At 42.9% G+C, this 13,737-nt stretch overlaps 1 protein-coding gene across 4 annotated transcripts in view; it reads right to left on the bottom strand.

Moving 5' to 3' along the window:
• Positions 1 to 2,277: 2,277 nt before the first annotated feature.
• Positions 2,278 to 13,737, bottom strand: part of ONECUT1 (one cut homeobox 1) — a 43,123-nt gene continuing 31,663 nt past the window's right edge. For 3 of the 4 annotated variants that reach the window (XM_053670070.1, XM_037167606.2, XM_037167607.2), the window contains one exon: positions 7,965 to 12,567. In XM_053670070.1, coding sequence (XP_053526045.1) covers positions 12,275 to 12,567 — 293 coding nt within the window. In that variant the 3' untranslated portion in view covers positions 7,965 to 12,274. Of the gene's footprint in view, positions 3,180 to 7,964; positions 12,568 to 13,737 lie in introns of those variants that run through there. The other variant, XM_053670072.1, reaches the window with a different exon arrangement.

The raw sequence follows: 13,737 nt of genomic DNA, 5'->3' as shown, positions 1-13,737 counted from the left end.
TCCTGCTCTACAGGCTAGACTTGGATGTTGACTGCTTCCCCACTGATGGCTTTTCCTTGTCCAGGATCCAGTCCTGAAGCTCACATTGCCATCTTTTTAGTCTCTCCAAAAGGTGGCAGTTTCCTAGGCTGTCTTGACCTTTACACTTTTGAAGAGCGCTGGTCAGTTACTGTGTGTGATGCCCCGCAGTGTGTTTGATACTTTCCCGTGATTACATTGAAAACATATATTTTTGGCAGTGCATCATATTCAAAAGTACACTCTTGGAGTGAAGAGGGCTTCTTTCACTTATCATAATCCTTTAAGGTTCATTCATGTTGTAATGTGTCAGTTCTTTTTATAGCTGAGTAATAGTCCAGTATGTGGACATACCACATTTTGTTTATCCATTAACTAGTTAATGAACACTTGACTCATTCCCATTTTTTGGCATTATGACTAATGATGCTATGAACATTGGTGTACAGGTTTTTGTGTGAGCGTATGTTTTTAGTTATTTTGGTTATATACCTACAGGTTGAATTGCTGGATCAAATTGTAACTCTATGACCAACTTTTTGAGGAACTGCCAGGTGGTTTTCTAAAGCAGCTGGACTTTTTTATACCTCCACCAGCAATGTTTGAGGATTCCAATTTCTCTACATCCTTGTCAACACTTGTTATTGCCCTTTAAAAATTATTATAGCTCTCCTAGTGGGTATGAAGTAGCAGTTCCTTGTGGTCTAGATGTGCATTTTCCTAATGATGAGAGATGCTGAGCATTATTTCACATGCTTATATGCTGTTTGCATATCTTGATTTCCTTAGATTGTTTTAAATTTCTTGCCGTGATGGGTAACAGTTTTCAATGTACAAGTCTTGCATTTCTCTTGTTAAATTTACTCCCATTTTATTCTTTTTGATGTTAATGTGAATAGATTTTTTTAAAGATTTTATTTATTTTTAGACAGAGGGGCAGGGAGGGAGAAAGACAGGAAGAGAAACATCAATGTGTGGCTGCCTCTTGTACTGCCCACACCGGGGAACCTGGCCTGCAACCCAGGCATATGCCCTGACTGGGAATCAAACCAGCAACCCTCTGCTTTGTATTCTGGTGCTCAATCCACTGAGCCACACCAGCCAGGGCTGGATTTTTTCCTTAATTTTATTTCCAGATCGTTCATTGCCAGTGTGTGGGAATATAATTACTTTTGTATAATGATCTTTTGGCCTCCCACCTGGCTGAATGTATTAGTGTTTTTGTAGACCCCTTAGAATTTTCTGTATACAAGATATAGTTCTACTTCTTACTGTCTAGTCTGGATGAGTCTTTAGTTCTTTTTCTTGCCTAATGGCCCCAGCTAGAACTTGCAGTGCAGTTTTGGATAGAAGTAGTGATACTGGACTTGTGTCCAGTCTTAGGAGGAAAACATTCAGTCTTTGGCCATTAGGTATGATGTTAGCTGTGAATTTTCTTACCTAAAGGAACCCATGGTGGGGGAGAGCCCAGATCCTGTTACTGAAACGAGCCCCTCCCCCGGGGTCTCTCCGCACTAGGTTCCTCTTCTCAGCCACCAGGTGTTAGGAATTGTGGCTGTCCGTGCCAGAGTTTGGTGAAAAGGAAAGGAACTATTTATTCAAAAGTTAAACAGCTTTAGAGTAATGGCAGAAAGTCGCCATTAAAATCCCAAAGTCCCTTTAAAACACACACACACACAGAGTCCTGCCTAACCCCCTCTGTCCAACCAAGCCAGTCATGGTTGGACATACGGTTGGACCGTATCTCAGGAAAAGGAAGTAGAAGCCCATAGCTCGGCTAGACTCCGGGTTCCTCCCAGTAATCTGTGTTGGGCTGGGCAGGTCTCCTGCAGCTCCCAGCACCATCAACTGCATCACCGCCACGATCTCCGATCTCCGGTTCTTAATCCAAAACCACATGGCACCCCCTCCTGTCCCACCAGCGAGAGTCCTTTCACTCCCTTCCTTCCCTCACGGCCTCGCATTGTCCTCATCCACAGTCCTTCATCCTCTCTCATCGTTGTCTCCCGGCCCCACAAGCGCAGCAGCCTCTAGTTTACATCCCAGCCTGGAACCTGCTCCTTAACCAACCCCATTTCTGACTCCTCCCACAATGGGCTACACCTGCCAGCACTCCTGCACTCTCTGCCTTCCTGGGCTGCCATTGTCAGTCTGAGCAGGTGTAGCCCTGTGAGATGGAGCAAACCGTCTCCAAGATCTCACACAGGTACTGCAACCAGGGGAGCTGCCTCCCAGCTACATCCTGGGTCAAAGTTACGCACACCTTCTGGCTCCATTCAGGCTGGAAGCTGGCCTGCTGTTATTGATATCCAAAGTAACTCTCAGTGTCCCTGCTCTATGTCTCCCTTCCCCAGCCAGGCCTATTGGGGAATATCCTATATTCCTGAACACCCCGAGTTCTAGACCCCATTACAAGTGCCCCCTGTGGGGGGTCCTGGGGCCTCCCAGCCTACATCCCATTACAAACTTTTCATAGATGTGTTTTTATCAAGTTGAGGAACTTCCCTTCTATTTCTAGTCTGTTGAGAGTTTTAATGATGAATAAACACTGAATTTTGTCAAATGCTTTTCCTCCATCTCTTCAGATGATGATGTGGATTCTGCCCCTTATTGTATTAATACAGTATATTACATTAACTGATATTCAGATGTTTAACCAACCTTGCATTCTTAGGATGAGTGTATTATTTCAGGCAAGGACACCTTCCCCAAGGGGTAGGCAGTGGGGATCTTACCAGGCACATCACCTTGCTAGTGCAGACCAGGGAATTTCTAGACTGATTGGTTTAAAATTCCACCCCTGGGAGAGGCTGAAATTTCATGTAGGGTATGGATTAAATCTTGGTAGGATTTAGGAAAAGTGATTCCATTTCCTGTCTGTTGTTTTCTTTCAACAGCATATGCCCTGTGAGATGGTTCCTCACACACTACCTCACCATCACCCTGCTTTCCTGTTGCTTAGGTTTTGTTTGCAAGTATGCATTTCACAGGGCCTGCCCTAAAGACAGAGTTGACATGTCTAGTGGCTTTGTCAGGAGCCCCAGATAACAGACCATGGAGCTCTCGGTGTGTGAACTCGGGAGAGGGCATGTGAAGAAGTCCTCCTCTCTGATCAGGATTCCCCGGTCCCATCCAGGCCCTCAGGGCCTTCGTAGTTTACCCTGTGGAGAAACAAACTTGGCATGACAAAAAGAAGAAGCACAGAGAAGTTACAAAGGCTGAAAAAAAATCTAGGTGTTCTGACGACTGTTACCAGTGCCTTGCAGTTGCCAGCTGCCTTGCTGAGGGGCCTGGCCGTCAGCCCTGCACTTTCCCCCGCAGGGCAGGGGGTGGCGGAGCAAGGACCTTCAGGAGGCCAGTTTCTCCACAAAACCAGCGACAACACTGGCAAATTATCAAAATCATCTTTTTAAGAACTCTGGAAAGAACCAAAGGCTTGTGACATTGTGAGCAATATTTATTTAAGAAAAACAGCTGAATCTCAGTAAACACAGCTAGTCTTGTGTTGTTTTAGTCTGTGCTGTAACAGCCCTGAACTCAGGGTGAAAACCAACAGCTTAGCAGCCACCGCACGGGCCGGATGGGGCTGGAGCCCTCCCAACACACCACTCTCAGAGGGCCATCACTGTCCATCCACCTGGAAGTTCCCTGGAAACCTCCATTCGCAGGACTTATTTTTTATTTATTGACTCCTTAACGTTGACCCGAGTTGGAGCTTGCTCAATTCTGAAAACCTTGCCACTGGGGCATTTGACAAAAGCAATTGGGGACAACTGCTTAGCCTGTCACTGCCTGAGACAGTGGCAACAGTGGGGGGCAAACAAGACACTTACCGAAAATCTTAAAAGGAAAAGCTGGGGAATGAGATACCCATTAAGGACTTAGATAAGCTCTGACATATGTCTGGGAATCGAGACATCTTTATGCACCTGTGTGGGATAGGCTCCTCTCCTTGCAGTCAACTAACTATGCACAATAATAGCACCCACGTAATGCCGCCACCACAGCACCTAGATTAGTGTTTGATTGAATGACTGGGGACTCAGCACTGGCCAAGCTGACACATAAAACTGACCATCACAGGAGGAGAGAGCAGAACTACAGTGGAGCAAGGTTTTTCTATCCTATTGGAATAAAGTCAGTATTAATGGTCCGCAGGGCCGAGCTCAGGCATAGCTGCCACCCTCTTGCGGCGGCCCAAGGTCAGTCACACAGCACGCACTCAGCACAACAGGAGTTCTAACCCTGGTTTCCCTCTTCCCTAAACCAGGCCTCTTGATCAACCACTGCCCTCTATCAAATAGAAGAGGATCTAACTTCCCAGATGCTCCCCTCAGCGTCCGAGACAGACAGACTGACAGGTAGATAGACACCCCCTCTCCGTATACATTACTTAGCTGGAGAGGACTTTTAAAGGACATCTTCTCATAATAACTGTATGTCTTCTGAGAGTTAATCAGCTTAATCTAAATGGTTAACATCCACAAACAGAATGCCCACTTGCACTTAAAAACAGCCTCCTGCTCCACTCGAGAACACCTGCTCTCCGCCCCCCTCAGTTAATCTCTCTTTAAAACAGGCCCGGCTTGGCCAGCTCTCCCTGCGGGGAGCACCCCCCCACCTGCCCCCTCCTTCCCCCCAGGGGTGTGACCTTCGCCCTCCCCTCCTAAGCTCCAAGAGTCCTTCTTTTGCTTCTGTGACTTGTTTCCCGAGCCTCTGTAGCCCGGCTGGCTCACTTCTACTAACTCTGAAACTTTCTAAATAAACTTTCCCTTGTATTTTAAAAAAAATCAGAAAACAAAGCAAAAAACCGAGGCCCTGGCTTTGGCCTGTTGTCCTCTCAGCTTCACCGAAAGAAAATCCACGAGCTACTCGCTGAGGTTTGCAAAGAGAATAAAAACAAAAGAAGCGAGAATTGTCTAAATTTAAAGTGCTGGAAAATCCAACATTTTATTTACTACATTTTGGTGACTACATAAATGCTGAAACATTTTAACACTGAAAAGCATGATGGCATCATCACTTGCTTTTTTTTCTTTTTTTCTTTTTTGCTCAGCAAACACAGCAGATGATATTGCACGGCATAAAGTGAGAACAGGAGCGAAGCTTAAAAAAGAGAGAAAGAAACCTGAACGCAGTACAGGAAACACGCATAAACAAACCGGAATAATGCCTAATGCATTACACTCTTTGTTGCTACACACGAAAATACAGAAGAAGCATTGGACAGAGAAAGAGACAAAATATTAGCAAACCACCATAACTGGGTACAATAATCATTTTGTCTGAAATGTAGATGCAACGTAGAAGCTACCACTGCTTTCTAATTGACAAAGAAAATGACAGCAACATTTTTCGTTTATCAAAAATCTTCTAAGCCCCTCATGGTTAGGTTTTTAAATTAATTCATTATTTAATTATGTATTTACCTTTTATTTTTTCCCCCCTATTGCTAAGGAAGAACTCCCTCTGCTCTTGGAAGATTTTCTACTCTACTGATCTTTTTTTTTTTCATTTTATTTTATTTTTTTTTGTTTTTACCTGATGATTGTCTTAGGCACCCTCCTTACATAATAAACCATCAAGCTAACTTGAACAGGGAAACTGCGTCATACTCAAACAACAGCGCAGAAGGGGCAGTCTAACCCACAGACAGGTGGGCAGACTTCAAAAGGGACAAGAAACACAGGGAGGATGAAGACGACCACCAAAGCAAGTGGAAGACAATGTTTTAAAGTTTATTTTGTTAAAAAATACTTGTCACTTGGTTCAGACGGCATATCTAAAATGAGCCCATAAAGATTATGCAATAAATGCAGAACATACCATGAAAAATCCAGACTAACAGAGAAACAGGAACTGTGACCTCACGAACACAACTCTGTTCAGCGGTCCCCGGCTGACGGACCGTCTTCTCCCTCCACCATCCTCCGGGGCTTTCTGTGACTCACCGCACAGTGACCGTATTAAAAACGAATCCGCCCATGCTCACCAGCAGAGCACGGAATGGTCCTGCAACTCAGAGCAGACTTATTGCCCGACTAAAACACATAATGAGTATAAAAATCCTTCTAAGAAAATGTAACCTTTGACCCAAAGTCTAAGCCCTCCCTTTCCTTCCCCGCCCCAAAACACCCCTGCCAAAGAAAATCATAAAAATTTCTTGTATTGAGAGGAAAAGTATTTACATTTATGGATTGATGCCATGTAGTTGAAGCAACTTATTTCAGGAAAATAAAACAAAGTCATGGGCACCGGGTCTTCTGAGGCGCCACGAATGGGTGGAGAATTCTGGGTGTGCAGATTCAAAGTAAAGCAGGGCCAAGTACCCACCCGCACAGCCTCGGTGGCCAAGGGGGCCTGAGGCAGGGACCATCTGCGCTGTGTGTGTAAAGAGAACTAGTGGTAAGATGCGTGAGAGGAGACAAACTCAAACCGGCCTGGGATACATTCACCAGGGGACTCGGACACCGGAGGAGAGTCCTTCCAGATGGGCAGGCGCATGAGACGGGGGTGGGAACTGTGAGTAGCACATTCCCAGAGACAGATGTGGGGGCGGAGCGTGTCGCCCTGAAACACTGCCCTTAACCCTGACTGATCGCTGGGGCTGAGCAATCATGGTTTGCGTTTTCCATGGGCTGACCAGAGGGGCAGGGGCCCGGGCAGCTGCCCCTCGGCCTCGGCTTCCTCTGGAAGGGCACGAAGCCATTCTACACTCCTCTTGGCTCTGCTGAAGGAACTGTGTCCCCAGGACCTGCCCCCTGCCTTGAAGCAATTCAGAGGCTTGGTGAAACTTAGGAGGATTTCCAAATTCAAGTTAGCTTGTCTTTTTGAGTTTTCACACTCTTTACTTCTCATACCCGTGTGAATGGCTTAAAAAAAAAAGTAGCAAAGTCTCTCACAGATGCCGGTGCTTTGGAACATTAAACAAGTCTTAAATTCTTTGGAATTTCAGGTCTAACCTGCAAAGGAATCTTTTCTTTAAAAAATTAATAAGTTAAAGGAAGAACATGAATAATGCCTTTCTTCTTTCTAAGTGACAAAAAGGACTACCTTCAAACACTCACTTTGGCATGTACAGGTTTCTGGGGAGGGGGGGCTGGCAGTGTTCACAACACGTGTGGAAGTGCCTGCTAAGAAAAAGCTAAAGATACACCCTGCAGTTAAGAGAAGCTCTTGCCTTCAGCTCATCTTAGCATCGAGAACAAAAAGATTGTGTAACATAAAGCTTTGGCCATTTGGATTCTACTATATACATTTTAAAAACTACACAGTCATAAATTAAAGCAGTGATTAAATAAGCTCATATAAAATGTAATTAAATTAAAAAATCACAGCACATTATAGAGAAAATAGGAAACAGTTTCACAAAAAAGAGATTATATATATATATATATATATACTTTTTTTTTTTACCCTGTGGAAACAAATTTACTACGAAACACAAAAACTTCATAAGTAACCATCAAAGTGAAAAGCATTTCTTATTCCATTCTTGCATTTTTACACAACTCTTAACCCACGTGGGGAATGTCTCCAGAAATTAAGTCTTCCTTGAGCAACAGAGCAGTTCTGCCAAGAAAATAAACCCCAAACCGAAGCAGGGAGGGGGCGGACATCCCAAACGTACAAGCTACAAAATAAATAAGAATTATAAAGTTTCTTTTAAAAGTAACCTTAACAATCATCAAACTAGTAAGTTCTGCCGCATCACATAAACTCTCTATACAACGTAACCCTAAAACGTCATCACTATGAGGTATTTGGAGGAATTGGTAAAAGTGGTGCACGGCCTGCCTGGGGAAGGGACTCCGTGAGGTGGGGGCCTCAGAGGGGACTAGGAGGAGGAGCTTTGGTTTATCAGCAAGAAACTGGGGGGAAAAAGTCATCCTTTGGTATCAAAGAAAGTTTCATTGCATGGTTGCACGGAAAAAGCACCACGGTGAATAATTATTCCTTCTTTTTTTTTTTTTTTCATTAGTGGCCTTTCTAAGAGGCTGAGGTATTCAAAGAGTATAAGGTGAGAGAGGTCAACAGCGGTTTAACACTTTGGTTCAAGCAAGGCACTCGTCCTAGGAGTTTACAAAGTTTGCAACATGTTTGCCTAGAGATTTACAAGTAGAACTAGCAGTAGTAAGAGTAGTATTTCCTAATGTTGTTGTTGTCGTCGTATCATTATCATTAAGAATGAAGACAAGTTTACACACTGAGTGAAGAGTGAGGAGGGGCAAGGAGGTGGGAGAAGGGACGGGGCGGAGTTCCCTCTGCAGACTGAGGCCGTGCATGAAAATATCTTTGGTATCATATCAATGTGATTAAAATCACCAATGGAAATCGAGTGAGGTAGCGTCTTTGGTTCACACTATAAATAGTAGATCTTTACACTTTTTTTTTTTACACGTGGAAGTAGCTATTTCTTACCTTCTGCTTCTTTGTCCTTCGTACTTAGGAAATAGTTACCAAATGCACTGTAAAGCTAACCACACCACAAGCATAATCCAGAAGGGCCAGTGGCATCTCAGAATGGCCTCTGGTGTTTGAATGCACCCTAAACAACTAGATCGGAAAGGGAGAAGTGCTTTCTCTTTGTTTGCTAAATGCATAGTTTTCATGCTTTATGTACAAAGAAGGGAGAACCTTTTTTAGGGAAAACGTCTTTATAGCTCATGAGAAAATGTCCTAGGACTCTTTGGTATAGCAAAGTTTGCATTTAATCTGCAAAGATGGGTCATTCATCAGGGGGTAGCAATGGGAAGGGGATGAGTCCAAATGTAGTGTAGTGCTTTTACTTTTTCTCCTGGAAACTTAATATTATGCTTTTTGGGGGCAGGAGGGAGAGTGAGTGACATGTTCAGTTAGAACTTCTGAATTTCCCCACACATTTTCTCTGGTTTGGGGGGTTTATTCCCGCTACAGCCAGGACTGGAACACTCAGCTCCTGACGTTCAGAATTGTTTTACCTGAACATTTACTGAGCTTTTGGGATGTCCAGACTTCCTCCTCTTTCTCTTGGCTCCCTTTCAGGGAAGCTTCTAGTTGTGACAGTCCATAAACGATCTATGGCCCCAAACGGTCTAACTTCCATTAAAAAAAAACAACAAAAGAAAACACAACAACAAAACAAAACCCAAAATGTATAATTTGAAGTGCAGTTTTGGAATAAACAAACATATGAATAAAAGAATGAGATATCTTTTTAGGTGAATTCTGTTCAAGGACCGAGAAATGATGGGTGACTAAATGGCACGTGACCTGCTTGGTTGTGGAGGGTTTAGAATCTGAACCATAAATCAATGCTATATGAAGTGGGAATGGAAGCATTTTCTATGTGACAAGTCAGATGCAAAACAGAATCAGTCATATATGATGGAATAAGCGTATTGCTTGAGAGAAGCTGAGTTTGTCCATTATGATTTCTAAGAAGCAGAGGTTGGGAGGATGCTTAAATAGTCAAGTAAAAAAATTGCTTTTCAGGCTCGGATTTGTGCATCTGTTTATGAGAAAATATATCTCTATGCCCTGAAATTACATAATGGGTGCACATTCAATGCTGGTATGAAAATTATCTTTGGTGTTAGCAAATAGAATCACTGGTTATTTTTCAAAAAATCATTATGGTGAGAATATTTAAAATGTAATAATATTCTTTGAGATTGTGTCTACATAGTACTAAAATAACTGGTTGAAAAATTAAAAGGCAATCAGATTAATTTGAGAGGGTTACGTGTACAAACAAAGCAAAAAAAAAAACATGGTTGTCTGAATTCAACTTTTGTTTTTCCTGGGGTATTGAATTTGGTAAGATTAGGTGTAGACACAGCTTGAATTTCCCTGCATTTAAAATTCTCATGTTTTAAATAAATAAGGCTTTCCTCCCTCCTAAATAGAAATACACTATGTAGCTGTACTCCTGGCCCCCTCTATTCCTGGAGAGAGAAAAAAAAGTAAATCAGTTTTTTCCTTTTAGTTTATGTCATTGACAAGATTAAATTTTCAGCAAATCTGGAGGGTGACCATTTAAATTGTCTCTTTTAATAGCTCAATTGTAATTGTGCCATATTTAGAAGGAAAAATTTTAAGCTGGAATGTAGGGCAAGATAAAGAAAGTAGAATGTGTCAAGGTAAAGGCTCTGTTTCATTGAAGGGGAAGTATGTGCCGATTTCCTGTCCTCCTGCTGCAGCAGACACACAGATGGCTCGTTGGTTTTGCCGCATCTCTCCAGGTCCTGCCTCTTCTAGACCTAGACAAGGTGCTGGGATTTGATCCTAAGGAGTTAGATTTCATTTCAAGATGGTTCAATTTTTCTTGTTAGCAGGTTAATGAATCTCAGTAAACAACTTATGGTTGAGATAATATTTAGTTTTATATTTCTAGTTAGATATGCTAACTAACCAAGAATACCCAGTTCTTCACCTAATAGTACAAAAGACTTCCACTTATATGAGTGACCATTCAATGGAATTCAGATAGAATTTGGGGTCACAATCAAGTGATTCATTCAGGTACTACTAGTACCATAGTATTAGCTTATCTTTTGGTGGTTTTTGTTTCTTGCTTTGATTTCTTTGGCCCTGGTTAAGTGATTTGGGAAAACAGAAATTTAAATTTTTATATTTGGAGGTTGAAGTCTAGTTTTTATCTGTCCCTGTTAGAAAGTAGAATCTATGTTATAAAATTTCCAGCTTAATGCAGTACCAAGAATGAGTGTAGTATGCTTTGGGGGCTATGCTACATTAAACCTACATTTGGAGGCTAAAATAAACAGCTAAGACCCCTGGAACCCAAAGTTTTGTCTCCCACTGGGACTCTGGTTTGTCTACCTTCCACCACTTCTTGGTCGTACCTGCTATTTTTATGGATGCCCAAGTCTTTTTAAAATGTCTGGTATTAGCAATAAAAATGGTTTGATTATATTTTTAGAATGATCACAGATACTGAATCGTTCATTTTAATAATAATGTTGTTCTGCTCATGTTGAGTGTCTGTAAAGTATTTTAAAAGGTATTTGGTGTCAAATGCGTAAAGCACATTTGTCAAATATCTAAGTAGGCAGTCCTGTATTTCATGGTCTTTTTACTAAAAAAAAGCATTTCTTTGAACAAGTTTTCTAATTTATTAACCTACTGTGTGAAACTTCGTTCTCTAGTTTACAAGTGGGGTCCTACTTTGGAAGAACCCCCAGGTTTTCTCAGCTATAAACAGATTCTGGAATCATGTTATATGTCTACTGAAGTGACACTTACGGCTCCTGAAAGGGAGTCTGCCATCTGGGTGCACATGTTATGCTGCATCAACCTCTTTGTTACGGTATTAATTGCTTCCCTGAAGCTACATTCTTTCTTGCCAGTTCTGAAAACGAATATTTCAAATGCTTCAAGAGTCATAAATAATAGTCATGATTCTATGTGGCATGTGTATTACAGCTAGATCAGTTCATACGTATAACTTTACATAGTATCTTGTGTAAAAATAGCTTTGGTTATTAAAATCATTGCAATAAAATACCTGCACTTTAATATTCAGTGTGTTCTTTGGTACCTAGGTGATTTTTTTTTAATGGATGGACTCTTGTTTCATTTCTTAAAAAACATTTGAACATTCCTTAACAAACAAAGAGAATGCACTAGTTTAGGTGTCATTCAAATTTCTTTGCTGGGTTTGAATCTGCATTTAGGTTGCGGGCCTGGCAGGTTCAAACAACAGGCTAGACGAGCAAAATCCCACTCCAAACCCAATGAACTCAGACAACCCCACACTGCTGGTTGCACTCCTACAGTACAACCCTTCCTCAAGACCAGCCCTGCCTAAGTCCCTAACCACTGGTGGTGTGTACGGGTGCACACGCACGCACCCATACACACAAGTACTGAGACACCAGACACCTTCGTGGCATGGCGGAACCGATGAGAAGGTCCGATCCTGGAAGATGTCCACTCGATGGCTCAATACCGCTGTGCTCCAAACCACAGAACAGCCAAGCACAGCGAGAATGACCATGGATTGAAGGTGTAAGATCCAGTGGTGTTTTCCTGCTCATAATTCTTGTTGCCAAGTCGTCGCCCCGCTGAAGTGTGTGTCTCTGAACAAAGTTAGAACGCAGGTGAGCTAAGTCTTTGGTTTCTTTGGACTATAAATAACAATTTTTTTCTTCTTCAAATATTTCTAAGTATAAACCTGCTATGTTGAGGTCCTGGTCTTTTAAAAATTTTTTTCTTTAAAGCTTTTCCACCGAGGTTTTAGTTTGTGGTTATTCCTTCATGCTTTGGTACAAGTGCTTGATGAAGAGGATGAGTTGCCGGAGTTGGAGCTGCCCTCGTCCTGCCACTTGTCCAGGCTCCGCCTCCGGGCGTTCATGAAGAAGTTGCTGACGGTGCTCAGCTCCAGCCCCAGCTGCTGGGAAATGGTGATTTGCAATTCTTTGGATGGACGCTTGTTTTCCTTGAATATTGCATGTAGAGTTCGACGCTGAACATCTGTGAAGACCAATCTGGGCTTTTTGGGTGTGTTGCCTCTATCCTTCCCATGTTCTTGCTCTTTCCTTTTGCATGCTGTAAAGAAACACAGGAGTTGTTAGAACCAACTGCCTGGGAGAATCAAAAGTGGAAAGGCAGAGCCAATAAAATGTGTTAGCCATTCCTCATGTCCACTCTCTGTCTGCTGGTCTCTGATTTTAGCATTATGGTGGGCTGGGGGGAATGTAAAAAGAGGATGCAGAATCGGGAGAAGGTGGAGTTCTGCGAGTCCTGCCTTTGAGGCTTTAACAGTATCTGCATTTTGTCTGTGGTGGATCAGTGAACCTCCTGGGTCTCAGACTCCTCTTCTGCAGGACACGGGGTTTGGGCTAGACACTCATTATCTGAATTTTTTTAAATTACCAACTGCCAAATGGAGATAAGAATACCTGCCTCTCTGGGTTGTAGTAAGGATATAGGGAATAGTATATGAAAAGTTAATGTTAACTGAAGTGATTTACGAATGCAAAGTCTGATCAGCTGAAGTGGTCACAGCCCTTGCAGGGTGCACAGTCTGCTGCTGGTAGTGCACTAAGAGCCTAATCAAGAGTCTGAAAATAAAAAGAAATTGCACTGGGTTCTGACCTTTGCTTTCCAGGAAACACTGTACGTAAGAAAACTGCACATAATGTCCTCCCATGCCTAGCCAACAGCCACTGGCTGTCGGTCCATGAAGAGTCCACCAACTCCTTATGGAACTTGCAAAGGAGGCTGCTTCTTTGCCATCCAGATGAAACTTGTCAGGTTCGTTAAGCATATTTACGTTTGGGGTGTCTCTGTGCCTCCTTTTTGCCCTTTGTGAAGATTTCCTCTCGGAATGCCTCTCTGCTCTTAACCCATCTCCCACTGAGAAAAGGTCTGTAACAGGTGTGGAACAAGGTCCAGAATTTGGGGTGTTTGGACTAGGGGTCTCCCTGAACCAGAGAACCCTCTGCTCCCAAATATAGAAAAAGAAAAAAAATCCCAAAGCTTCCACAACCTGGCTGGGGGAAGGGGAAGTAAAGTAGAGTCCTTGAGAGTTACTTTGCATATTTAAAGGACGTGGCCAGTGTTTTAGTGGTGTTACGTAGCTGTGCCAGCCACACTGGAGGCCAGGGACATGGGCGTGACTCTGACCTGGGATGCAGCTGGGAGGTGGTCCCCCAGTTGCTGCACCTGAAAAAGAGGCTTGGAGGTGGTTCCACCAAGCCTGCCTGGACTAACAGT

The sequence above is a fragment of the Artibeus jamaicensis genome, unplaced genomic scaffold (genome assembly GCF_021234435.1).
Source record: "Artibeus jamaicensis isolate MK-2021 breed Jamaican fruit bat unplaced genomic scaffold, CSHL_Jam_final contig_548, whole genome shotgun sequence".
NCBI classification, from domain to species: Eukaryota; Metazoa; Chordata; class Mammalia; order Chiroptera; family Phyllostomidae; genus Artibeus; species Artibeus jamaicensis.
The sequence above is the reverse complement of the archived record's forward strand: the minus strand, read 5'-3'. Positions and strand labels throughout refer to the sequence as shown.